At 38.4% G+C, this 27,442-nt stretch overlaps 1 protein-coding gene across 5 annotated transcripts in view; it reads right to left on the bottom strand.

Moving 5' to 3' along the window:
* Positions 1-27,145, bottom strand: part of LOC100577139 (AF4/FMR2 family member 4) — a 114,610-nt gene extending 87,465 nt beyond the window's left edge. The window contains exons 1-3 of one of the 5 annotated variants that reach the window (XM_016918070.2): positions 26,665-27,145; positions 23,010-23,211; positions 21,934-22,427 (exon numbers count right to left, since the gene is read on the bottom strand). In XM_016918070.2, coding sequence (XP_016773559.2) covers positions 21,934-21,995 — 62 coding nt within the window. In that variant the 5' untranslated portion in view covers positions 21,996-22,427; positions 23,010-23,211; positions 26,665-27,145. Of the gene's footprint in view, positions 1-3,522; positions 4,727-21,933; positions 22,428-23,009; positions 23,212-24,438; positions 24,640-26,664 lie in introns of those variants that run through there. The other 4 variants (XM_016918071.2, XM_016918069.2, XM_006568964.3 and 1 more) reach the window with 4 other exon arrangements.
* Between the last annotated feature and the right edge of the window lie 297 nt (positions 27,146-27,442).

Raw genomic sequence — 27,442 nt, 5'->3', positions numbered from 1 at the left:
GTTACACTGCATTACAAATCGCGCGGAAACACGGCCGCTCTTGCGCGCGTGTTGTACGCACGCACGCATACAAACGCGATCGGTTGGCAACGCTGCAAATGCGTGCCCTCCGAACTCACTCTCTCTCCCTCTCTCTCTCTCTCTCTCTCCCGCACGCGCGCGCATACTTTTTCCCTCCTCCGATTCTTTCTCTCTTTCTCTCCTCTCCCTCTCCGCGCTTTCGTTCGCCTCGATGCATCAGCTGCCTGCTTTTCTAAACTCGTACGCGACACCGCAGAATCGCATAAAGAGCGATTCTTTCGATTCCGCGTACGTCTTCGTGGCGCGGAGTTTCCGTGAACGTGACGACAAATAACTATATACCTCCCCTCCCCCGATAATTGTTCTGCCGGTAACGGAGAATCCCGACATTTTTACCGACAGCTAGAGGCCACGAACGGTATCGCGGGCACGAAAAACCTCGGGAATGAAGATGAACACTGGAGGATATTTACTGTTGTATTAGGTCGTCGTTTCGGATGAAGGTTCGAATAAAGATCTGTAAAGCTACCTACATCCCCGCGAAGATGCAATAGAGAGAATCATCGCATACGTAATAATGGAATCACCATCGCGGATCATCACGACGCTAATCAGTGTCGGGGATCGGGAGATTTAATCGCGCAGGGAGAAGCACGAGCCGTGAAATTAGAGGAGAAAAGAGAAAACTGGAAGAGATACGAGACGATTCCGGGAGATTGAATTAGATCTCGGCTGCTCGGTCGATAGCGGGTAAATTTGCGATAATGGTTGGCGGGATTTTATATATAGACGTTGCCGTGGACTTCTCCTTTCCACCATTGCATCCGCCGATCGGGAGAAGGAGATCGACTCGACGCGAAACACACGCGAGGGTATACGGGGTGAATAAGCAATAAAATCAAGCGTAGAACGGTGCTCGTTTTCTGCATATTTTATGTCCTTTACGCCGGCCCGCTAGGCATTCGCCGGCATACTTCAAGTGTTCTAAAGGTATGCGCAAGTTTTAGATCGGTCCCTGAACGCGCTCTGCTGTAGGTACGCGCTAGCAAACGCGCCTGCGCGGGGGAACGCAGTGGCGCGCGCATTTCGAAATCGCGTTCGCGCGCCTCGTTCGAATTCGCGACCGTTCTTTGTTCCATTCGTTTGGCGCCAACTCACCACTCGTTACGCTTCCACTGTTCCCTTAGCGCGACTTATCGAGCAGATTAGTAAGATTAGCAACAATCTCGGGATGAATAAAAGTGAATGGGTAAAACGATGTTTGGATGGATTTGCGACGGCGAAACAAGGGAACACAACTCGGTGGATACGTGGCGATTGAAATTTCTCGTCGCGTAAACTCGTGTCCAAACGGGGTAACTTGCACCGGAGTCTCCGGTGTCGAGACAAGTGTCAGCTGGGAAAACGGGAACGCGTCAGAAAACGTTTGTCGTCGTGGCAAAAAACTCGTCGATGGAAATCTCCTCGCGTGCTAATCGATGCTAATAAGTAATTGTAATGCATAATTGATTTAAAATCTAGTCTACAGAAAATCGTTTGATTGAATCTATGTAGAAACGGTGATATTTAAAGATTTTGATTAATTGATTATCTTTAATGATGCCTCGTTAACGTCATCGGATCGACAGTTTATGAGAAATCTGCAGGATCCCGAATTGCACGAACACGAAAATCTTACCGATAGTTCTAACGGATTCAACAGGTACGATAAAACGAACGATTATTCTTATTTGTTAGAATTTCTGGATCAGCAGATATGGGGTATCTATTTTATAAGGAAAAAAAAAAATAACGAGGCAAAGTCGCGATTGTTATTTCCCGATTTGTTTTCCAGGAACGTATGATAAAACATATTCGAACAGTAACTTCTCTGACCACTCTATTATTTACGTGCACATCCTCGAAAGTAAATTAATAATGAAACGAGAAATAACGATAATCGACAATATTCTCAAGGTCAATTGCGGATTTCCAACCATTGATTTATTTGCGTCGCGTATTTCGTTATTCGTAATTGCAATTCAATTTCAATGTATAGCTGCGTAATAAATTTATCTTTTGTTCTTCGAGCATTAAGTTTTCTACCAATCTTTATGAGAGAAAAAAAGGAATTTATAATTAAAATAATAAATAGTTCTATAGATTAGAAAATATTTTATTTCGAGAAATAATAAAAAACAACCTATAAGATTAACTAAAAGTTCGATGTGATTGCAATCACTCGTTTATATCGTAAAGTTAATAAATCTGGTGAGAATAATTACATGAGTCGTGCTTATCTTCGATAAACACGAGTGAAAACGTCGAAACTCAATGATCGTATTGTAAAATCACAGACATATATATATATATATATATATATATATATATACATACACACACGTAAACATAGAGATCTATAGATATAAAGAACTCAAGAGGTATTTCGAATCAGACCAACGCCAAAACGTTCCTCCTCTTCGATCAACCATTCCCTCGGTATCCTTCATAATTTATCAACCTACGCAACTTGGTCTGATCGTCAACGAGAGAAGAAGCGGCAACTACTTGGAACGTTCTCGTTGCTTCTCAATTTCGTCGTACGAATTCTTTGCACGATATTTCTCTCTAACAGACGCGTCTCTAACAGACGCATCACGATGTGTAATGTATCCCGTCAAAAAAGTAATAGCATCTCTTTCACTTGTCTCGTTACTCGATTTGTCAATAAAATTTTTTTATTCATACATTAGTATAGAAAATCGATAATGATTATTAAACGTTTGAAAAGATTCGTCAAAATAAAATGGACGAAGAAATCGAAGCGAAGAACACGAATCGCAGAGAAACCGCAGGGAATCGCCTATCTACTGGCCCCCACGCGACTCCCAGCAATAAACGCGAGATAATTAAGTAGGACTCGTAGATGCTCCGCTAAAAATAGAGGCGGTCGTCGGAAGATGGAATCGTCCGTGAATTAATCGGCAACGAACAGCCCTCTTAACTTACAGCGAGAAATCTGAAGGTGCGTGGGCGAAAAATAATTATATCGGGGTAAAAAGATCATCGTCGTTTTACGAATATTGCATTATTAATATAAATACGATTAACGAGCATTTAACAGTATCGAGATCGATAAACAAGGCGTCAATCTTCTCTGAGTCATCCCCTCATAATCACGTCACTTCACCACCACGAGCTGTACCTGTTCCTGCATACAGTAACGTAGTCGCGAATCTAAATCCCCCGACAACCGGAAAATTCGCTGACACCTACCACAGCATGGCGCTAACCCCTATTTACGTCGTGGCGTGTTAAACGCGTCACTTTTTGTAAAAGTATAAATATCTTAGTCGGATAATGGGATGTTTCCATTTCGTTTTTTTTTTTTTCTTTTTGACGTTTTCTATTCTCCGTTTCAAAAATAGACCATTTGTTCGTGAAACGGAATATCTTTTACGTCGTACAACCGCGCAAGGCGAATAAAAGACGAAGAATTATTGAAAAATTGTCGAAACTTACCGTGGCTTCTTCATGGCTTGTCGATCGGCCTAACTCGACGTGTCACGTGTTTCGTGTGTACGTCATTTGGAATCGTCTCGTGGTATTCACGAATCACACGTCCAGAGGACACAAACGAGTTAAATCGACAAATCCGGCGATTGAATACAAAAATTCCCTAGATCCTTTTCGCGCGACTCACGCTACTCAGTACTCCTATCTCACTCGCACTTGTATTTCTGTGTTAGCTTCTCGCACTACTTTTCTCTCGCTCCTTGTCACATTATTCTCCGTTTCGGTCTTTCTCGGAGCACGAAGGGACGTGCTGTACAGTAGGGAACGCGAGAAGGAAAACTCTGGCAACGTCGCCTGGCTCACTCGCTAGCTCTTTTGCGCCTTCTTCTCTCTGTTACGTCGTCGTGCTCGTCGATGTGCACCCTGTGCTTCTGTACTCTTTTTCTCATTCTTCCACACTCATGTACCGTCTGTCTATCTTCTTTCAATTTCCAACACCGAAAGATCGCACGTATACACAAGAGTACAAGACGATACGGCGTGTACGGGACGTAACACACACCGACAGAGCCACGCTTTCGACGTATGAGTCGCGCGCACCGTGCTCAACCATCGAAAGATTTGATACTCCCTTTTTTTTTTTTTTCGATTATTACATTCGCATCACCGAGTCGAACCACGCTTCAAGAACGCCAAACACACGGAATTCCGTACTTTTTCAACCGATACACATTCGTGTCAGAAACCTCCAGCGTAACGAACCGATGTATCACACTGTCACTCTATCCTTCTCTAACTAGTGGCCCGTGCGTACAGTTTATCTTACTCCACCGAACAGAATACAGTGTCTCCTTCTCTCTCACTTCTCTCGTAATGTTTTGTTTTTCGAGCATATGCACTATTTCTTCGGCACTCGATCGACTCGATGTATAATTCTCAACAAGGCCACACTAGCAATTTTCACACGCGCGACGCTTCGCGCACCCTTACGTATTCCACCATGTTGTCACCTTCGAAGATACTCTCACAGGCTAGCGGTGGCGGAAGCCATATTGCGATCGCTGTTCGTGACACCGCCAGAGCGCTAATCGGTAGATGGACAAGGGGGATTGCGCGCACGCCGATTGGTCGAGTGCACCTGTTCCATAGTCGCCATCTCACGGTACTCTTCGATACCAAACCGTATATCCTACTTATCGACGATATTAGAAAATATAGAATTTCACTGTACGTGAATTTATAGAGAAGAATAATGTACAAACGTACGTATCGATGGTTATGTCTCGCATATAAAAACAATAGGATAACAAATTTTTTTTGAACGCTTTTAATTGATAGAAAAGTAATATCGAATGATTTTAATTTTTTATCGATTATTTCCACTAAGATAATAGAAAAGAAAGTTTATAATCCTTTTTATATTTATAAATTTGTATCGATTTTGTAAAATATTAAACTTTATTCAATTTGATAATTATTCGTCCATCTATACAACTTTCACGTATGTTTTCTGTTACGTATCAATTTTAGAATCCAAAATTTCTTCTTTTTTCGACATGTTTTCTTCAAATGACAGTGCTATTTAAATTCCCACTCGCGCATAACCTCACTCAATGACACGAATTGAATATAAATTACACATATGATGATAAATATTAATCGCATTCATTTCGAAATGTCACTCAATTATGCAAATATATAACTATGTATCATATCGAATGATAACAAATTCGTGATAGTTGATACACACATTTAAGCACCGCGTTTAAAACGATTGATTATATTAAATGCTCTTGTTGAACGACAAAAAAAACATTATTTAATAAAGACCCTTAAATATTTCCATTCTCGAAAATTTAGCTTAGTATTTACTAACTCGTTATTTATGTAATTTATACAGGACGGAATACATTTTATCATCGTTTGAAGTGACACTTAATGATAAGATTGTTAATTTCTATAAATATCTATATTAAAATGCGGTTTACCGTTAAGTACATAATGTAATACATGTTCCGTTTAAAAATTTTAGTATTTTTTTGATCTATAAAAGAAACAATTTGAACTTGACGTAAAAATAAAAAAACACAAGGAAATACGAAAATTGTAATCTAATACAAGAAGTGGACATAAATTGCCTCAATTTCAAAAATTATACAAAAAATCTCAATAATGTTTGATTAAAAGAAAATATATATATATGTATATATACAGAAAAATTATGATACAACTTTATCATAAATCTCATCCTATTCATTCGTGATAAATGATCATATACAGCAAATAACAGATACTTCCCGTAGTATCTGACAGACCGATAATTCGTAAGATTATTTATACATACGTATACATAAAATTCCTAATCTAGAAAATTTTCTTATCTAATTAAGTTTTTGTATCTAGTTTTTCACATTCGTTTATATAAAAATAATCAAAATAATTAAAGTCGCTATAGAAATCGCTATATCTTCGAGATTGAAAGATTTCTAAAAAGATTTCACGCCGTGATACGCCACGATTTTTTCCCTTCTTTGTCAACGAATAAATAAATAACAAGGATTATGCAAATCGAGAAACATCATTGTACGCGTCATGCGATAAATTACTCATTTACAAACTGATAAAATTAATCGAAATATCCGATCCATTTCACGTCGCAATGTGTATCAATTACGATTCAGTCGAAGATACGGACGGTTGATTAAGCAGAGGAGCTAAGAGCTACTTTTAAATTTCGTATACGCGGGGTGGCAGAGTTGCCAAGGAAACGACATGGCGCCAACACTTGGATTTCGAGACTCGACGGCTCGGCAGATCGCTTATAGATAGAAGTGGAAATCTGTATCAGGTCGCAAAGTAAAGTTTCACGGACGCCGAATATCCAGCCATCGAATCGATCAAGAAGGATTCACGTCCTCGATACCGTAAAAACATGGAGGACCAACTTTCTCCATTTTCCCGGCCTATCATCGGGAACACGGGGAGCCGAGGCACACATGCGCGAATAGGTATGCAACAAGTCTACGCCACTTTGCTTCGTCTTACGTGCTCTCTCGGGGCTCGCTCGGTAGAAGAAGACACTTTTGCGCGTAAAAAGCCACGATTGCGCGTTAACAGAATCCGGAATTACATTGCATTAATCCAAAGAGGATGATAGGATCAAGGAAATACCACGCGCGTAGAAAAGTGCGCGCAACAAGTCCACCGCCACTTTCCACTCCGCCCTTACGCGGACGAGTCTGGTGGGATTCAATTGGAACTCGATTACACGGGTCTACGATAAATCCGCTATACCCTGGAAAAAGGGAAGACAGGGAGGGAAGGGGGAAAAAAATAACTGGTTTCCCTAATTGAAGTTGGAATTACGTTACGTTCTCTAGGCGCTGCTATTTCGGTAGGAAGCAGGATCAAGAGCCCACGCAGAGAAAAGGACGCGTGCAACAAGTCCTCTCGTCAATGGCCTCTTTCGGACGTTCCTCCTCTTTCGATGTCGTTACGTCATTGGTGACGCACGACTTCCGCTACGTCACGCGTACACGCCGCCCATCATCGTCCGTCTCTCCTTCCAGTCCCCCCGCCCCCACCTCCCCGCCCCGTCCGCCTCGGTACACACGCGACCAGATAAAAACAAAATTCCGATTTTCACCGCCCACGAAGAGAGAATTCCTAGGCGTCGTTTCTCCCGACTTCTTTCGTATTGGAAACAACATTCTCGGCTAGTTGCTTCTTGCGCCAATCACTCGTTTCGTCGCGAGCACTTTTGTTCCGAGCGGTTGTATTTTGACGAACGCGAAAGTTGCCGGTCGTCTTTTTACCGAGACACGTTCGACGCCGATAAACAAGCCTGCCTCGTTCACCGGTCGGACATCGATCCATTGTTGGTCAGTGTACGGTTGTTTCGGTTTAAAGGGCTCGGTGAAAAGAGGCAACTCCGGTGTAACTCGACCTCAATGAAGAAAGCTACCTGAATCGTTTTAAAAGATTACACGATCTCTCAGCCACGATTTCTTTTTTCTTTTCTTCTTTCTTTCTTTCTTTTTTTTTTTTTTTTTTTTTTTTTTCGGCAAAGAGGAAAATTGGTTTCGACAGGGAGCTCTCCGTAGTATCGCGTTTAATCCCGCGATATCGATAACCTTTGATCGAATTACCTTGACTCCCGAGCAAACAGTGCAAACATTTAGGTTGGATAACGATTATACCCTACCAACGAATCAATGGATCGAGGCACACGCGCTTGTTATTTGTCGATCGATGTTGTTATTTCCAATTGGAGAGAAAGACAAATCGCACGATCGAACAAAATGATCGTTAAAACGTTTCCACCGAGATTACGAGTCTCGGGGATAAGGGGGGGGGGGGAGTAGAAGGGAAAGAAAGAGAGGAAAATGAAGAGGGAGAACGAGACGGAGACGGGAGTAAACAAGAGCTGTTTCTAAACTTCGAACGACCGCGGCTGTGCTAGGAAAAGAAAGGGGAGTACAAAGAAGAAAGAGCAGCGAGACCGAAACAGAGGCAGAAAGAAAGAGAGAAAGAGGAAAGGGGAGGGAGGATAGAGCGAGTCTCTCTCTATTGATTTCCTGCCGAGGGTGGGCCAACGAAGGGAGGATTAAGTATCGGCTCTCTCGTCGCTGTTCTCCGTCTCTCTTCCTCGTTTTCCGCCTTCCTCTTTTTTCCTTTGCCAGTTCTGCGGCAATTCGGCGAGCACCTGCCCGAGATGGACAAAGAGCGAAGAGAAGAAAGAGCAACGGTCGAGTCGAAAGGAGAGAGAGAGAGAGAGAGAGAGAGAGAGAGAGAGGAGAAGGAAGAAAGAAGGGAAAAAGAAAAGGCTACGCGTATCTCTCTCGGATGTAAATTCTCCCTCTCCTTTCATCGTTTATCTCTTTCTCTTTCTCGCCCCGCTCCGTGTCCTGTTCGTTTCTCTCTGTCCTTTCCACGCTTGTACACGTGTGTACCGAATGTCGACGACTTTGTGGTGGTAAACAGAGAGTCGCCGGCACAAATGTGGTGGGACTGTTCCATAGTGTGGAGTGCAGTCACTCGTACTTGTATACGATACAATGGTGAGAGTGACGCAAACATTGACAATTATAACGATAGCGTGGTAAGTACGTTGAGTGACAGTGACATCGAAGCGTATATATGTGTACGTATGCAAGCTTGGTGTAGCGTTACAAGTATATCCTCTGACGCCATCTATGTTTGCGATGCACTAGTAGTAGTAGTAGTAGTAGTAATAGTAGTAGTAGTAGTAGTAGTAGTAGTAAGTGATATAGCAGAAGTAGTAACACCGACAGGAATAGTAGTGGTGGTAAACTTGCGTACAAGCGACGTGACGTCAGAATCCGAGCAGCGTAACCCATGAATCCGCACCTCGTTTACTCCTTCCCTCTGCTCTCAGCCACCCTAACCGCTAACCTCCCTCGCGCGTCCAGATACTATCGATATTACTCTACTACGCGTAACGTAGACAAATTAATGGAGCAAACTTGTCAAAGGGGAGGACGCGTGCCATCTCCTAGACCATGATTTCTTCGGGATATGGAGGATTTGTCGTTTGCTATCGGATTTACAGATTCGAATTGCACGATTCCATCGAGATTATTCAAATCATTTTGATCGATTAAATCAGTCGATCATTGTGTCACGAATATATTGCAAATCTGATTCCAATTTCGTCTTCTATCATCGCGAAAGATCAACGAAACGTTAGAAATATCTGCGATGAATTTTATTTCATAGGCAGCAAAACGGTTTAAACCATGATTCACCGTCGTCTACTTTCCGTTCTATCACCTACCACCTTCCGCCAACCTAGATATCGTCGATATTAATGGACCGACCGTGGCAAACCAATTGACGCTGAGTTACAAGGTATCAGAGATTACTGCGATTAGTTTGCGCGTTTGTGTGCGTGGATGTGCACCGTGGTCACCTCGATATTACTATCCACCATCATTATTCCGGAATAGAGCAAATTAGTTTCTGATGCACAAGCGCCATTTCCGCCTCCCGTTCCAAAAAAGAACTTAACACAATTGTATCTCTTATTAGAATTCTAATTTCTCCGCGAAATTCTTCGAGCAAATCTTCAAATCTCGAAAGTATCCATTTTTGCCAACACCTCCCGTTGACGTAATTCGCGGTACACGAAGAGTCAATTAACGGGAACTGTTTTATCGGATCAGTGTCGATCAAGTTCCAACCACAATGGCGAGGAAAGCGAACAGATCGCGGCATAAACGTTAGCTCGGGGGATTATGACGACGTTCGAACAAATATTGCATTTCATTTACAATTAATAGGGTGTATTTATTTGCGTGGCTGGCGCGCGCATACCCTACGGCTACGCGTGCCAACCAGACGTTATCGATTCAATAACACGCGGCCGAACAATGCCACACGATCTAACGCGATTTCGCGTTATACGCTCGCTCCGTTTAATCCGATTTATCGGCGATATCTCGAATCATCCGGTGGCCACGCGAGGAGAGGCGAACACTTCAAAGGAGGGGGTGAGCAAACGTTTAAATTATTTCTTAAATGTTTCTCCCTAGTCACGACGTCGGTTTCGACACTGAGTAACGCATCGATAAATCCACCGATCGTATCGATTTACGACTCTTGACTTCTCCCTCGAACGATACCAATTAAAGGAACTTCTACGACGTCGAAGAACGTGGACCGGAACTGCGGGTATGAATTTATGAAGCGTGCACGAGCTTACGGTTTGCACGCTTGTTTCACGTCATCCGCATTCTCCAACGCTTCCATTTTCTATCTTTCTATTATTTTCTCCCTTTTTCTTTCTCGCGTTTCGGTTCAGCAATGGACAATGGACAACTCCACGAAGATTGTAGGCACACACGCACACGAAGGACGCAACGAGAATGGCAACTAGAAGAGCGGCAAGGCAAATCCTCCTCCCGTAAAGGTTAAACTTTCGAACGATCTTATCGATTTTCAGTCGGAACACGGTCACGCACAGATGCGCAAAATGAATCAAGAAGAAAGGGACACGACGATAATGCACCGATGTCGACTATGACTGCGCCATTGATTTAGTAGTGGTTATCCGAGCTCCCCTAACACCATCGACAATGACTCATAGCTCCTCGTCTCTGTCGTCAAACACGATTCTTCGCAAATGTATTCGCGCGAAGAGATGCTCTTGGAAATTTACGCGATGCCCGTGCAAATTCCGTGCATTTCCAAGTGGCTTTTATCGCCCTCTTCATTATTTTTCTTTTTTTTTCTTTTATCGAGACAATCGAATCGATCGGATTGCGTTCAAAAGTGTCGATTCTGATAAAGATAGAAACTATTCAGATTAAATCTGATTAAATAAAAAATAAGAGAACGCTCTTCAATTCTGCTTCATCGAAGCAACTGCGTTAAAAAAAGAAGTTGCAAGAAAAAAAGGGGGAAAGCGAGATCAACTAAAGGCTGTTAAAAATCGAGGTTGCGACTCGATGATCCCGAGATGTCGTTGCATCGAAGATGATAGATCGCGAAAGAAGGAGAGAGAGAGAACAACGTCTTTGTCGTGACTAGCAGAGGGATAACTCCACTGTATACGAGACATTCTACCTTCAGATGAGTATGTGGGTCGAGAAATGCCGCACGCGCTAAATATATATCGGGCGCGTACAACGCGTGTAACTTTTGCGTATCAAGACGTCTAAGAAGATAGAAGAAAGAGGGTCAGTCAGAAGCGGAGGAAACGAGAAACGATTATCTCTCTCGTCTCTCCTCGCTCTCGAAACGAGAGCGCATTCGCTTTTCTGGCCACGAGAAAAGAAAAAACGAGATCGTTCCCTGTGTCGACAAGTTTCTTCTTTTTCCTTGCGTGTACGCAGGAAAGAGAAAGAAGCTGGGAGAAACGGTCTCGAAGACGGTGGTAAAACGTATCTGCCGCAGAGAAATCGATTCGTCAATCCGTCATGGCCGGAACCTTTGCACCCGGTGCCGGTATGCGCGCTATTTACGTGTCTACTAAAAAACCTCTACTTTCGTAAAACGACGGGATTCGAAAGACAAAACGACCGTACCGAGCGAAACGTAATCGTCCTCCTTCGTTGGTTACGAGCTTTTAATAATAACAATACGCGAGCTCTATTTCATGCTCTCTCTTTTTCTTCGTCTTTTCCCTCTCCGTCTAATGCAATGGCCCTTTCCGAGATCGCGCGATTACGTTCTGCGTGCGGCGTCAACGTTTAATTGTACAACCCTCGACGATTAATTGGTGAGTTAATGGAAGGAAAAAAGGAATAGGAACGGAAAGGTCATAATCAAGCAGAACGAGCAAAGAAAACGGTATAATGGCGTGTAACGATTGTTGGCTCCGAACTTAAACGAGGGAGCCAAGGTTGAACTCGAACGACCGACCGAAAACTCGCACCGCTACTTTTAACATTCGACGGTCCTTTCTCGTTTGTTTACTTGAGAATTTACCGACAGCTGGTAACTGACCTCGTGCAAGCACCAACCGTATTCCGGACGAGAAAACCTCGCAAAATTGATACTGATGATGCAATCTCGAGAAAACAATAACTGTGAGAGAAAACTTAGAAAACTTGGAAAAATTTATCAACGTACTATCCAACTATAAAAATTGATCGATTATAACCCTATGACTACATCGAGATTGGAACGATAAATTAAACGAACGATAGAAATGTTCGTGCTTCGAATCGTTTAGTACGTGAACGCCGGCGCAGTCGGTTCTCGTGAAAATGGACGGCTATAAACAAATTCCAAAAAGAGGTACAAATAGCTCTTTTTTTTTGCAATAACCTGGACATACAAGGATGAAAGGTTTACGATGGAATTAAAAACAAAGATCAAAAGTCGATTTTTCCACGAAAACAAATTACAATACTTCCACGTGTAAATAAATATAGATAATTAAATTAAAAAATCGTATTGAACAAATATATTATCGAGTTCCTACAACAACGACTTTCATCGGTCATATATAAACTGGAAAAAAAAAATTCGTGTAAAATTCTTTCTTTTTCTTCATAAACAAAGACGTGCCGAACAAGATAAGAAGGCGTTTTTTTATTCGATCATATCAGAGGTCACAAACACGAGTTCGACATATCCGGGACCGGCAAGAAAACAACAATATACGAATTGGGCAGAAGAAATTGTGGCGAGGATTGGAAAAAAAATCTTCGGATCGTTTAATTCGTGGCGTCTCGGTGGCAGCCGTTCGGACGTGCGGCCGGTTCATTGGCCAGGCCACTTGTCGCCTTCAAGGTAATCTCGCCTGCTCTTCCATTCGTATTCCGCTCGTAACGCGACTTGCCCCGAATGCTGATAATTTAATAACAGGATCGTAATTTAGGACAAATCGATTTTCTCTCTTAATTACTTTATCATCCGCCGTTCCCGCATCGTCGATTATTTACGATTATTCGTTCGCGCTTTCCAAGATTCGACCAATTGGAAGAGAGAGAGAGAGGAGGTTATCCGTGGAAAAATTTTAGAGCGCAGATACTGCTATAAAACATACACGTTCGCGCGTACTTGCACGCGCAAAATCGCGTTACCCGTTGCCTGACGGAAACTTTCACTCGCCTAAGCGACGTAAACAAAGCACGCTCGCAAATGCGGTGACTTTGACTAGATTAGATATCTCAAATTGCTCGGTTTCGGCAGGACGGTTAATTTTATATCTAAACGTTTACGAAAAATTCGTGAAGGGAGAAATTCTTTCCAATACTACCGTATAGATATACGCGGTTCGACGTGTACACGGGGTTAAGGGGATTTTTAGGGGTTACTTCCGGATAAAAGAGCCCTCGACGCGACAGTGGAGAAGGAGGGAGAATAAAAGTCGTAACGGATACGAAACGACCGGAGTAACCCATTACGAGCTTGGAATATTTTCGTGTGGCCGACGCGTCTGAAATAACCCAACGTCCAAGAATTTATCGGGGATTCTCGTTCCAAGATAGGAACGAAGCCTACCGGTGATCCCGAAGATCGAGCGAAATGGACAGCGAGGACGGTATTTGTAGTTGTGCCGGTTGCACAGACTCGCAGAAATGAGCAAAGGCCGAGAGGGGGATCGAGAGGGGGCGTGAAATGGAAAAGCAAGGAGAATCGAGACGGAGAATGAAGGGGGAAGGGTGGAAGCATCCTGAGAAGCTGGATCGATGCCGCGTTATCAAATCACGTCCTTTGCTTTCCATCTCCTTTCCGCGCCACTCTCCTTTCTCCTCATTGTTTCGTCTCCTACACTCCGTCCTTTGCCATTTCTCTCACCTTCTTTTTCTCACCGCGTCTGTGAAATTTTGTGTTGTTGTGCGCGTGTCCGTGTAAAGTTCTCGAAATGAGTGGCTTTGGTAAACTAGTTGAAAGAAGCCGGAATAGAGGCGAATATGTAGTGGGCTAACAGCCGTATTTTCACTGACAAAGGAACCCGTCCTGTATGCAAACGAAATTCGGATATACATACCCTAAAGGTACCGCTCAACGAATGCAAATGAGGATAATGCCACGAATATACGCGACGAAGGTGTAATACACGGTGAACGGACAGGAAACGAAAATATTCACGAATCTTCTAACGAGACGAAACTCGTTCGTTGTATCGATCCGTGAATATACAAGGTCTCCCCAAGAGTTCCAAGATTTCTCGTTCGGGATTTCTCGATTCGAATTTTCATCGAGGGCCGTGAAATGGAAACAAAGTGGTGCCGATAAGAAACTCGTTCGGATACTCGCGCGACGATAACATTGGACGAACGAGCGAAAACGTGTTGCTCGTTATCGACTCGGATACACGCGCTTTCTTTCAAGATTCTCAATCACCACGCATCGCGGGATAATTCGTTTCGATCGGACGAATGAAATATTATGCAACGCGAATACGAGAAACGTGTCGATAATAGTAAGAAAAGTAACGTTTCCCGTACTTGACCCGGATCTTCGACCGCGAATCCAAGGACATTTTTGCTCGTCTATACGTATGTAAAACACGCGTTGAGTAACGAGATCGGATGAGACGAGTAAACGAAAGATGGACGTTGATAGGTTGTTGAAAAGCAAGTGAACAGGCTAGCGCAAAAAGACTGGTAACCGTGGACGGTGTCGTGGAGAAGTCGAAGCCACGTTGCTCAAACCGGATGATTCCCACAACTCTTCAGGGGCGGGAGATACCTAACGGAACTTTTCTACGCGATCGTGACGTCACTGAAATGCGGAGAACACCAGAGAGCCGACATTTTTACCGCGAGCAACTATATAACCTAATTCGATCGCATCGCTTCGATTTTCTTTCCTCGAACCGAACATTTCCCTCTTCTTTTATCTCTATATCTTTATTTCTCATCTCTCTTCGCGTTCTATTTTTTTTTTTTCGAAGCGAAGAATGGACCGAATGCTTCTCGAAACATTTTCGAAAAGCGCTCTATCGAACTCTCGTAATTGCGTCCTGCCGTTATTCAAGAGAAACAAATTACCGACGAGGAGAATCGTCGGCTGGCAATCTAAACGTGTCGTCTATCGGTGAATCGTGAAATTGCGCGGATTTCATGCAGCTACACGATTGCATTTAGAGATTCGGCCGCTAATTGCACGGTGAAGAAGTAGTCGTCGGAGAGGTACGATTATAATGGCGTAATCACGGCGTGCTATTGGGTAAGAAACTATAATGCAGTTGGCTGAGCGTACAAAGAATTACGCAGAAGGGAGAAATAATAATATTACCAAGAGCTAGCCTCAGATAACGTGCTCTAATAACCGTGCACTTTTTTGCAACAACTTATCACTAATGTCCGGTTTCATTCCGCTATTTTCTTGATTCCATTACATCGAGTCAATCGTCCCACCGATCAATGGATAATCAATTTTTTTTTTTTTTTTTTAACCAAAGAACCATAGATTTCATTCTCCCTTGATTGTAGTTTGACACGCAAGAAACCAACGTGCACCTAATAAAGATAATAAGTACGTTTCGAAAAAACTTGTAAATTCATTTCGTTCTTTTTCCCGTGTTGACGATATCGATGACTATAACTTTAAAGTAATGCTATATGCTCGATATCGATTTAGAAGTTATAGGAACAGATGGTTCGTATTAACAGTGTTCGAAAGATAGTTCCATTTTTAGAAGTTGCAAAAAGGAAAGACGAGACGATACTTCGAAAGTATCCCTAAAGGCAAACCTCGAAGAAAAGTGACAACGTACTTTTGCTACGTTTTAAAAATTCGTTGGAAGTAAATTCACAATGGATCAATTTCAAACAAATTGATATCTATAAAATCAACAAACATCCGAATAGTGGAAAATTATGAATATATACTGTTGAAATTATTGAAATAACTTTTAAGAATATCCTTTCGAGAATCGTTCGTTCGAGAATCAATCATACGGGATGTATAACTGATAGAGCCTGATATTTGCACCGGCAAGTACACCATTACAGAACAACTTCGAAGATTTTCTCACAGCAGAAGAAACAGACTGATGAGACTAACTCGAGGAGTTTTTTCAACTCCTCTCCTGAGGCACCAACCAACCACTCGTCAACAGTCCATTCAGGAAGTATCGTCTATTTTTCAAACTTTTCTGAAGAATTTATGCAGTCACCGTAACTTTATCCTCCTCCTCGTATACCTCGTGAAAGAAAATATTAAATGTAGAAGAATTGACTTTTCTATTTTGCTTTTTCTATTGTTTACTCGTTTATTGCATTAAAAAAAGATAAAAAAAAAAAAAAAAGAGAGAAATAATAATAAATAAATTGCATCGTAGGCAATTGGGTATTAAAAAACAGGGAAATTGTTGACAGAAATTCTGACAAGGAAAAAAAATTTATATGCGTATCTATCGAGGTAAGGCTAGTTCACATTTTTCCCCTTCCTGTGTTGCCTTCTTTCGTCTTCGTTGTATCTCTGAGACGTAGAACGTGCCCTGCTCCAGTCATGGCGAAGCGCAATGCTACTGTCTTGTATTAGGGGGCGTTCACATCGCGTCGATAACAGACCAGAGAACGAGGCCATGCACCTCGACACTCAAACTTTCACCGCGAATGAAACTGAGCCAACTTGGCGCTCGTTCGATGTTCACCAAAGGCGAGAATAATTTTGTCAACCCTCTATTTTATCAAATGATTAAATAGTAAGTGTAATAAAACAATAACACATATCCTACTTAATTATTCAATTAAAACGATAATTATTAGTATCTTTTTTGTAAAATTCTTCTACTTAATATTTGATACGGTATAAATCAATTTTTAATCAATTTTTCCTTTTCAATTTTTTTAAATTATTAACATTATTCGGATATGAAATCAATGTAAACGTAGCAAAGCCTCAAGAATCACGTTGGAAATCTGCTGGTGAAAGTGTTAGAGAGCATGGCTTGGCTTCTTTTGCCCCAAAGCCACCAACGGCCGTTAGAATGTTGAAGAACAAGCAAGCGATGCTTCTGCGTAGTAGATCGACCGAGCGGTCGGTCGGCCGATGGTTAACGATGAAAGAAGAGGTGTAAACAATTTTTGAAGTCGCTTCGGTCTGACGAGCGTGTCTCGCTTCTGGTCCGCTAGATGGAACGCGAATAAAGAGAGACGCTATGGAAGTCTCGAGAAAATCATAAAAGCGAAAAAAGACACTTTCAATATGTAAAATTGATATGTTTATTATATATTTATTGTATATTGTATAATTATAATTATCGAATGGAATTCATGTTATCAAATAAACTTGAATTAATTTTTTTAAAAAAGGAATATCGACAAAAATTCCTCTGCGTTAAATAATAGTTTCTGGCGTGCTAATGATTTTGCCTGGAAAGCGGCGCTGTTCACGGCATCGTGAGTAAATACAAGGCTGCCCTCGAAGAATGCACGAAGAAAAGCGACAAGACAAATCGTTGACAATCGCGATGATTGCGTAGGCGTTAGCATACCGACCGATTATCCTTCTCTTCGGAAGGATAATTTGAAAATTCCATATGAATAAATTCTTTCGTACGATGTCTATATATTTGAACCTCGCATTGTAACTAAAGGAGGTATAAATACGGTTAAGCCAACGGCGTTCGTTGCGTCAGCAAAAGTGAAAATAAACGTACCACGATCTTCTCTAGATTCATAGAAATATTTCTAATCTAAGTTGATTGTTTTTTTTTTTTTTTTAATATCATTTTTCTATTATATAAAATATTATGCATATACATATGTATGCCGAATATAATTAAATACATGATTTATCATATTGTTTTTAATACATATATCTAATACGATTGAAATGAATATAACGCGAACTGTAATTTTATAAATTATTTAAAAAAGACAAAAGAAAAACAGAGCGACAAGTCATTATAGGTTTTCCCCAAACTTTTATTTAGAAATAGATTATCAATAAATGGTTATCGTGCTTTTATTATCAACTGTTATCTTGCGTTCAAAGTCGAAGGATCGAGACGCCTTCCACCCGAAGATGAGGCTTCCTATTTTTAAAAGAGAGTATCGCCATGTTCTTTGGCCCATTACAACATAGAGCCAATTTCGACTAAACACTCGGCGAAAGCGCATCTTTGGCCTTTCTCTTTGACAAATTATCAATAATAGCCAATAGTCTCTTTTTTTCGATCATCATAAAATTATTTCTTATTATATTTCGCAAAATTAATTCGAATTTTATCGACTTTGCATATATAAGATAAGAAAAATCAAAGTTATTATAATCGAAACTTATAGAAGGAACTAACGTTTTATCTTGCCAGTTTAAAGATAAGATTATACTTAAAATATTATTTATATTTCATAACTTTTCACGAAGCTTTAGCTCAGTTAAAAGATGTTTAAAAAAAGTTAACAAATTTTCATAATCGATCTTTCAAAATGCAATTACATATTTTTAAATCATTTTTTGTACTTTATCATTAAACAAAGAGAATTCATTAAATGACCGATAAATAGCGAGGGAAAAACGGGTTACTGTACCAAGAACGTTGCATACTATTGGAACCCTGTGGTTACGATAATGAGAAAAGAAGCACGGCGCCATCGGTCGTCTTCCTGCTCCTCGGTCTCCCCTTCTCTTTCAGAGTTGTTACTTCGCGGACGTCACGCGTCTAATATACGGCACGTGTGTGCAACGCGACACAAATTGATAATGTAATAATAAGTTTTGTCAAAAGGCAAGCGATTGTTTCACATTCCACACAGTGGTCATAGATTTTCTTTTCTTTAAAATTTCCAAGCTACTACAACTCGATGCAACGGTGTTCTTAGTGACAGTCATTTTTATGCCGGGCGAGGCGTTCAACTATTTTTAGAGAGAGTACCGAAATGATTCATCCCATGCTTTAAAATAGCGGTCGAGAATCAACAAAATATGAATGGTTGAACGAAACTTGTTAAAATACTCGCTCTACTATTTTCACAATTTTTTCCCAAAATTAAAGTATCAAGTTAAACTATCAGTCTACTAATTAATTATACTTATTAACGCAATTATTCCGATTCTGTCGATGTATAACAATATTAAAACAAAAGAATCGAAAGAAATATGCCTCGCTATCATCTTCCCTAATTCGACTTTTTTTATCATATCCCTATATTTGTTTTCCCCACTCTTTCCTTTCCGTGACTTTTCATTATCTAGCTTGTATTCTACGGTCGTTCTATGTTCGATATCAACAATAGCTATCGCAGTTGAAATGATCGCAACGCTAAACGCGAAAATTGTCGGGCACTTGCCAGCTGGGACACGCGATTCAATGCATCGTGACAATTAATTCGATCACGGTAAACCCATTTATTTTCATCAGAGTCAGAAAAATTTCGACATACGAACGAATATGGCGTAAAAGAGCGTGCGTCCTTCCCTTCAAACTTGATGGCTGCCGGCGCGAGAACAGAAGGGCGGTGCCATCCAGGAGAACAGAACTGTCGCGCGCCCCTCTTTCTTTCCAACATCCTTTTCGGATTGGAAACCATCTCTCTCGTTCCGATATATAGAGCGGTGCTCGCGCAACCCGAACCCTCCGCGTGCCACGCGCGCGGCAAATCGTTGAAACAAACGCGGCCGCGAAAGCCTCGTTAGTTGTGTGGAAGGGAATGCATTCGAGCCGGCTTTAATTTCACCATCAGGGACCATTACCGAGTTACGCGCTCCGGGCCAACCGAGTATCATCGATAATACGGTAGTGCGAGTAGTATGCAGCCAACCATAGCCCCACATACCATACAGTGGCAAAAGCATTCTTCGTGCATAGAAATTTACTTACGAAAGCTGGACCAGTAGAGCGCATTGCGCTACGAGAGGAAGACGCGGAAGAAACTTCTCTAATGAATCGACGCGATTTAATGAGGTCGCCGGATATTTTTGACCCGAGGAAATTGTCACGTTACCGCGCTCGTTAGCACTGTGCACGGCAAATTGACGAGGAATTTCAACGAAATTTTCGACGGATTTCAACAAAAATATTTTTTTTCTTCTCTTTTCCTTCGCTTTTTTATCATTTTAAAACAAATTTAGAGATCGTTAACGATCAAGGTCGTAGAGATATATTATAAAACAATCAGGGTCAGATCGCAGGAATTTTTCTTCAGATTTCTCCATCACAAAATATATCATTTTCCAAATGACGTGGGTATAACAAAAAGTGCAAATTTGGTTTTTAATTTTGTATAATCTCGTCACACGATATAAACGTAATATTGTGATATATACAGAAGCTTGATAATTTTTATACTGCTGACCTTGCCTTACATTCGCTCACTCTGAATAATTACGAAATTTATTCTTATTAAAATTTTATATTCTTTAATTGATCTGGAATTGCATCAAAATTCGTCGTACAACAAGCAAGGTCAAGGACGCTATTCTAATCACGTCCTACTTGTTGCATGTTAATTCAATTCTGTTTTACCATCCCTTTCTCTATCGATTCAATATCCATCGTATAATAAATTTTTTTGGAAAAAATAACTATTATCAGAAAAATAAATTTATCCGATTCGATAAATTAATCATCTTCTTGAGATCAAATAAAAACAAATCTTGGGAAAAAAACAGTACTGAAGATCAGGATTGCTTTTACTTCGATTAATCGGCCTTATTCGCAGCCGATGTGTAAATCGAAACTCTTAACGATGTCTATGAGTTTTTAGGTCACTGTCAATTGATGCCACTAACTATGTTTCCACTTAAACGAATTACGCGCGAATTAAAATTTCTTCGTATCTTTTTACTACGATTTCAATTATATTTTCGTAATATGACTAACTAAATCTTTGATTTATTATCTATATCTATTATAGATATAAATATATAAAAGATCGTTTATACTTCATATTTAAATTATTCGATATTTGAAAATAGTTGAATCATTATGATTTTTTTATTATATTAAGTTTAAAAAAATGTAAATTTGAAGATAATATATTTCAGGAAAGATTTTATTTTAAAGAAAACTCAACAATTCAATAATTATTTGATACAAATAAAGAAAATGAATCATATTATTATTATTAGAAAGTTCTTACACAATTTCTTTCATAATATCAAAAAAATTATTGAATTATATTAAATATATAGTTAGACATTGTTTTATACAGATGTTGATGTCGAACACCTTGCCGTTTAACTGGCGAAATATGCGTGTGTAAACGCGACACTTCATGGCACAATCAGTATCGTAACTGTCTAGCCGCATACGTGCCACAACAAGGAATGATTTAGCGCGTTCAATGCGTTAAACGGTGCACGTGCACGCCCACATCATTGAAAGATCATACAATCGATCTTTAACGTAAAAGTGGTTTGCGATGGTAATTCGATAGAGAAATAGAGAGGCCACAAATGTTTTTCACACTATATACTGTTGATCATATTCGAGAAGATATTACGACGAATTAATCGAGCAAATTGCTGTTGAATGTTAAATTGATTGTTGGTAAGAGTAAATAAAACGCTAACACTGTATTTCACGCGGCATATACATAAGCAAAACACTTCAATCAATATACAGTATTTTATCTCAGTTTCGTATCCAACAAATTTTTTTTCTTCTAATGCGTTATACAATTTTGAGGAAAATTTAAAATCGTTAATATTTGAAATATCTTTAAATCTTTAATTTCTTCGTTTTTTAAAGAAATATACGATTCAATTACAATAATATAGACTTTTGGAAACGGTCGATGGAACAGAAGCTAATGCGTTTAAAAACAGAAAAGAGCCAAGAGACCGGTTAGACATCAAGGAGATCAAGCCTCTGGTCAAGTAAAACGAATTTTTCATGTCACACTTTCCTTCGATTATTATTAATATTTGCAAGCAGACATGTAAAGCAATATAATTCAGATAGTTTGACTTCAAAATTAACTTTTGAGATATACGAATTATAAAAGTTGAATAAAATTTAAAAGAGAAATCACGTAAACTCACCTCGATAAGGTGCCCTTGAGCAAAGGATTCCTGTCGTCATAGTATCCACCGGACGACGGCATCTTCAAGTAATCCAAGCAATGGGCACGTGGCACTTGGCACTGACACTACGGCACTGCATCACTGTCGCGTGATCTGTTAACTTTCCATTCACCGTACCGATGTTATATTCGGTTAACTAGATACACGATGCATCGTTTTCCATAAAAAAACAAAAAAGATAAAGTGAATTGAAAAATAATTGACACTCACGTAAACGCATGTCACGAAAAAACGTTAAATCATGAATTAAATAACTATATTTTGTAAGTTAAATGTAATGACATTATTAAGATCCATTCGGTAAGGTAACAATTAGACAACACTATTAACAAGTGGTTAATACGTCTTACGAATCAACCCTCATCAATTTTATTTAAATGACTTTTTTATTTTCTTTGATGCTGCAAATTAATCTTCAAACGGCACTTGATGGATTTTCCCAAATTTGCAACCTAAACATAAAAATTTATATTTAGCTATATTTTTATATATTCTTTTATCTATTTTATTAGTTTTATTCGTAACAAATGTGTACAGTTGCAAAATATAATTGCCTATCAAATATTTCTTTCTTATAGTTAATTTAAATTCGTTCAAAAATTAGCGTAAAACATTTTTTAACGCAATATTGAAAATATTAATGAAGTAAAGCAAATAATTGTATAATTAATCATTCTTCAGTTTGTCACATTCAGTGGTTATTTTCCATTCGAACCGTCGTCGAGGTCAACGTTATTACAAACAGTTGGCGCCAAAATCCTGCTACGTTCAATCCGCTTGGGTGAAAGTCCTTGCAGTAGGCATTCGAGGAAGCATTGTAGTAGGTCGCCGAGAATTTTCATGTTTCTCGGCGAACCTTTCGAATACACTACTTAATAAACTCGATCAAATGATTCATCGTTTTCTTCTTCATCGATCGAGTATCAACGTATCGTTAAGCGGATATACTTTAAATAGTGAAAGAATAACGATTCATATGTGTCTTTCAGCTAAGAAACGTTAAGATAAGTGTTACGGTTGAAAGCGGAACGTACCAGGTAAGCCCATCGAGTACGTCGTTTATTTATAAACTAAGGAAACCCGGGAGAGAACGCAGGAACGACGGAGGCCAACAGAATGTCCCTCGCGTTTCGTTTACCGTTCGTAAACTACACTCTGCGCGTACTTCGAGGACCACGTGTTACTTGTCCGATCTTTCGATTGGTTGTAGGATTTCAAGATGGCGGATCTATTGACCTGTCAATGCAAATTCATGATGTTATGCATTTCTTTTTTAAAGAACTTTAAATTTCCTCAAAACTTTCATTATTAATTAAAAATAAATATATAATATACATATAAATTATATGATTTTATTTTTTCCTCATTTTAATAAATAGAATAAATTAAAAAATATAAAATTTAAAAATTATTAAAAATCAATTTTAACTTTTATAAAGATATAAAAATATTATATTTATATTTGAATATTTTTAATAGATATTATTTCTTGAAAAAATTTTGAAAGAATACAATATTTTATGAGTAAACATTTAAGAATATCTACATATACAATAAGAATATATTTATTTAGAATATTTTATTCTATACGAAGAATCATCCATTGCAACAGTATGTCATAAGCTATAATTATTCCTTTCTCTTGCAAGTTCTGACTCGTCTATGCACTTTCACTGTACCTTCGACGATTCTTGAACCAAAAGCGGATTACAATTGATAAAATGCATTTTATTTATTACTTAATCATTATATCGATAATAAAAAATTTTTTTTGAGAAATAATTTATACTTTCAAAGCATTAATTAAAAATTATATAAAACGATTTTGTTAAGATTTTATCGAAAATGTGATTAAAATGTAACAAAATACATTGTATATTAAATATATCGTATATTAATTATAAATTATAGATAATATATTTTAATTCGTAAACATATGCGAATAAATCATAATTCTTTTGCGAATTAATGTGCCATTTTTAGCTTAAGTCGAAAATGACTCGAAATAAAATAATCTATTTATGGATTCATTGCCATTTTCAAATAAATCATTTATATAATTTATTAATTTTTTTTTTAACTTTCAAATAAAAAAAATTTTTTTTTACTTTAATAATCTTAATATTATAAAAGATAAACGGATGAATTTAGAAAATTTATATATTAATATTACTTATATATTATATGTTACTAATATTATATATTACTTTTTTAACTGTGAATTAAGACGTTTTTGAAGGATGGGTAACGAGGCGAAAAGTCGAGGAGTAAAAGCGTTACATGATTCAAGGACATACGCTAAGTGGGATCGTGATCCAGTCGATAAGTAGCTGTAAGTGCAACGAACGTTCTACCTTTATAATTTACATATTTGTATAAGGAGTTGATTGAAATTAAAAAAAACGTCTTCACGAACTATCCTGATCTATTCACGAAAAAAGAATGAGAGATTCGAATGCTTACTGGAAAATCGGTACCGTAAACGTTCCACTTCTCTTTCATTCTTTCTTTCTTTTTCTTTTTGTTTGACTTCTTCTTTCTTCCATCATTCTTTCTTTCTCTTACTCTTAAAAGAAAACCGCTCCGGAATCCATGTCTCGGAATGCGAGGCGACGAGACTTAGCTTAGCACGAACGCAACCTGTCCACGCTATTTCCCCCACTCAGACCTGCTGATCCTCCTAACTCGACATGCCCATCCCCACTTAAAGTTTGAACGAGACAAACATGATTGCACTCACACTAAGAAATGTGCCATTATTTGCTACCTCATATCAACGAATACGATGATGCGTCGCCACTGTCTTAACTTCTTATTATTCATTTATGTATATATATGTATGTATATATATATATGTTTATATATATATGTATGTTTTATATATATATATTTATATATATATATACATATATATATAAATATATATATATATAACATATACATACATATATACGCGTTTGAATTTATCAAGAAACTGAAATTATTCTGCTGATTTAATAAACATTATAAAATAATATTTTTCCATAAAATCATATAAAATATTTTTAATTTTATTTGTTTCAATATATTATTGATGTATGAAATTTTAAATAAGAATTTACATAAAATATTAAAAATATAATTATACATATAAAAAATTAAAAATATAAAATCGATTAAAGATATCGAAAAATAGATAATATTTGACAAGAATTATATTTAGATTTATATTTAATACGAAATTATATTTTATAAAATACGAAAATTTTGTTGAACATAAATGGAATCTCATGTTATTTCCTTTGTCATCTCTCCTTCCCGTTTTCCCTTCACCTTCTTTTCCACGCTCTTCTACTTCTTAGTATGAGTAACTCACACATTATATTGCGAGTATCTATATTTGTCAAATCCCTGTCTCGTGCATGGATACCAATACTTTACTAGTTATTGTACATGCAACATGGTTTCGCTTATTTATCCTATACATATGCATTGGATATGTGTAGATACAGCACGCGTCTTATTTACCGAATGATAAAGAGAAAAAGAGTGATTAAGTAAGAAAGAGAAACAGAGAGATAGCGCCGCGGACAACACGAGTTATTTTTTAAACTCGATGCACGTCTAAGCGATGATCTGCTTTAATAACAAACCGAGTATATCTAGTAAAACAAGATATATATGTATATATTTAAGAATATTTTGCAAAAAATTGAATTTAATTTATCATGAATTCTTTTAAAAATTTAAAAATTGTTATCTTTCTGTTTTTTGGTTTTATTTTTTTTTCAAAGCAAAGAATAAAAATTTCAAAATATTAACAATGTAACTTTAATCTCTAATATAAAAATAAAGAATCTGATAATAATATCGAACACTTATAAACATATCAATTTAATTCTTGATTTCGTAAGTGAAAATAAACAAATTTTGAAATTTACATATGAAAATGAATTTCACTTATATCGTTATTATATACTTCACTGTTGTCTATCAAGATTATAATGTGCAATTTCAAATACAAATTCTAAATTTTTAGCTTTCCTGAATTGTACGACATACATTGTAAATATATATGTAAGGAATATGCTCCTCTGCCTCATTCGTTTCGCATTGCCGGGCATACAGGCCGCGTTCTGTTTTCTTGTGCACAGTCGCAACATTACGGATCATTCCCTAGGAATAAGGTCGTTCACAAGATCGTGCCAAGAAACACTATTGACCGTTATTTGTGAAATGTTTTTCTAATGGTGTTTAATAATGCTTTATTCACATTTATTCGTGAAATATGAACAATATTAATAAATATTATTAATATTAATAAATATTTATATATTAAAAAAAATATAACTAAAAATTCACATACGGTAAAAAACGCGCCATTAATTATTTGTACCAAGGCAGATGAGAATTTCACAATTATTTAAAGCTATATGACAATTTCTTCGTACATAATTTTAATGATCAGACTTGATTGTCTAGAAAGTAACGCTCTACATCGACGACCTTGTTCTTAGGATATATACAGGCGTGAATCGTATCAAGTATCTATCAACACTAGAATCAAACGTAAAAGCTTTGCTTGAAATGGATAGAGGGAGCTGATCACAGTTGTCAACGGCGTACGTGAACGGAACACTGGTCGATATGGGGAAAAAGAATACTAGTAAAGAACTGATTGTTGAATAGTACAATATCCATGGTACATACTGGAAAGAATGATTATTCCTTGCGTTCCTCTTCTTTACTATGTTGCACAAAAAAGAGCACAATGACAGTTCGCTCACGATAATGGCAGATGCGCACGACGGTTTGTCACGTGGTAAAGAATAAAAATTACTCGTTTACACGTGTACACCTACTATTAGCATTTATATGCATACTTATACACGTGAATTGCGCGTGCGAGTATATATCCATGGACGTATGTATGTGTGTGTACATATACGTATATTGAAGTGGTGACTGTATAAAAACGTTGCAACAAGACGGCGCGTGGACGGTCGCGGCTGAACTGATCGTGGGGGTCGAGCCACAGGTGTCATCAGACGGCGGCTGCTCCACCCCTCTGCCCCCACTCGGTTTCCTCACCCGCCTTCGATCCCCACTCTTATTTGATACTTTCACGCACACGTTTAACTATGGCGAAGAAAACGCGTGCGCGCACTACCCGGCTTCCTCTATAATCATGCAATGGCATTTGCTCTATTCACGGCACCTATGAAATGAGCGAATCGTGGCACGTGCTTTACATCGCATTTTTTAAACAAGATCAATTTTTAATTTGGACTGTATTATTTTTAAAATTAAAATAAAAATCATTAACTTGCCATTTCAAACGTTTAACATATGTTTACTAACCTATTTAAATATCAATTACTCATTAATAGTTTTAAATATTATATAACAGAAAAATCAGTAGAATATGAATAATCAATGAATAAATTCATTTTAGATTAAATATTTATATTATCATATTTTTATTTGT

The sequence above is a fragment of the Apis mellifera genome, linkage group LG2, assembly GCF_003254395.2.
Source record: "Apis mellifera strain DH4 linkage group LG2, Amel_HAv3.1, whole genome shotgun sequence".
Classification (NCBI taxonomy): Eukaryota; Metazoa; Arthropoda; class Insecta; order Hymenoptera; family Apidae; genus Apis; species Apis mellifera.
The sequence above is the reverse complement of the archived record's forward strand: the minus strand, read 5'-3'. Positions and strand labels throughout refer to the sequence as shown.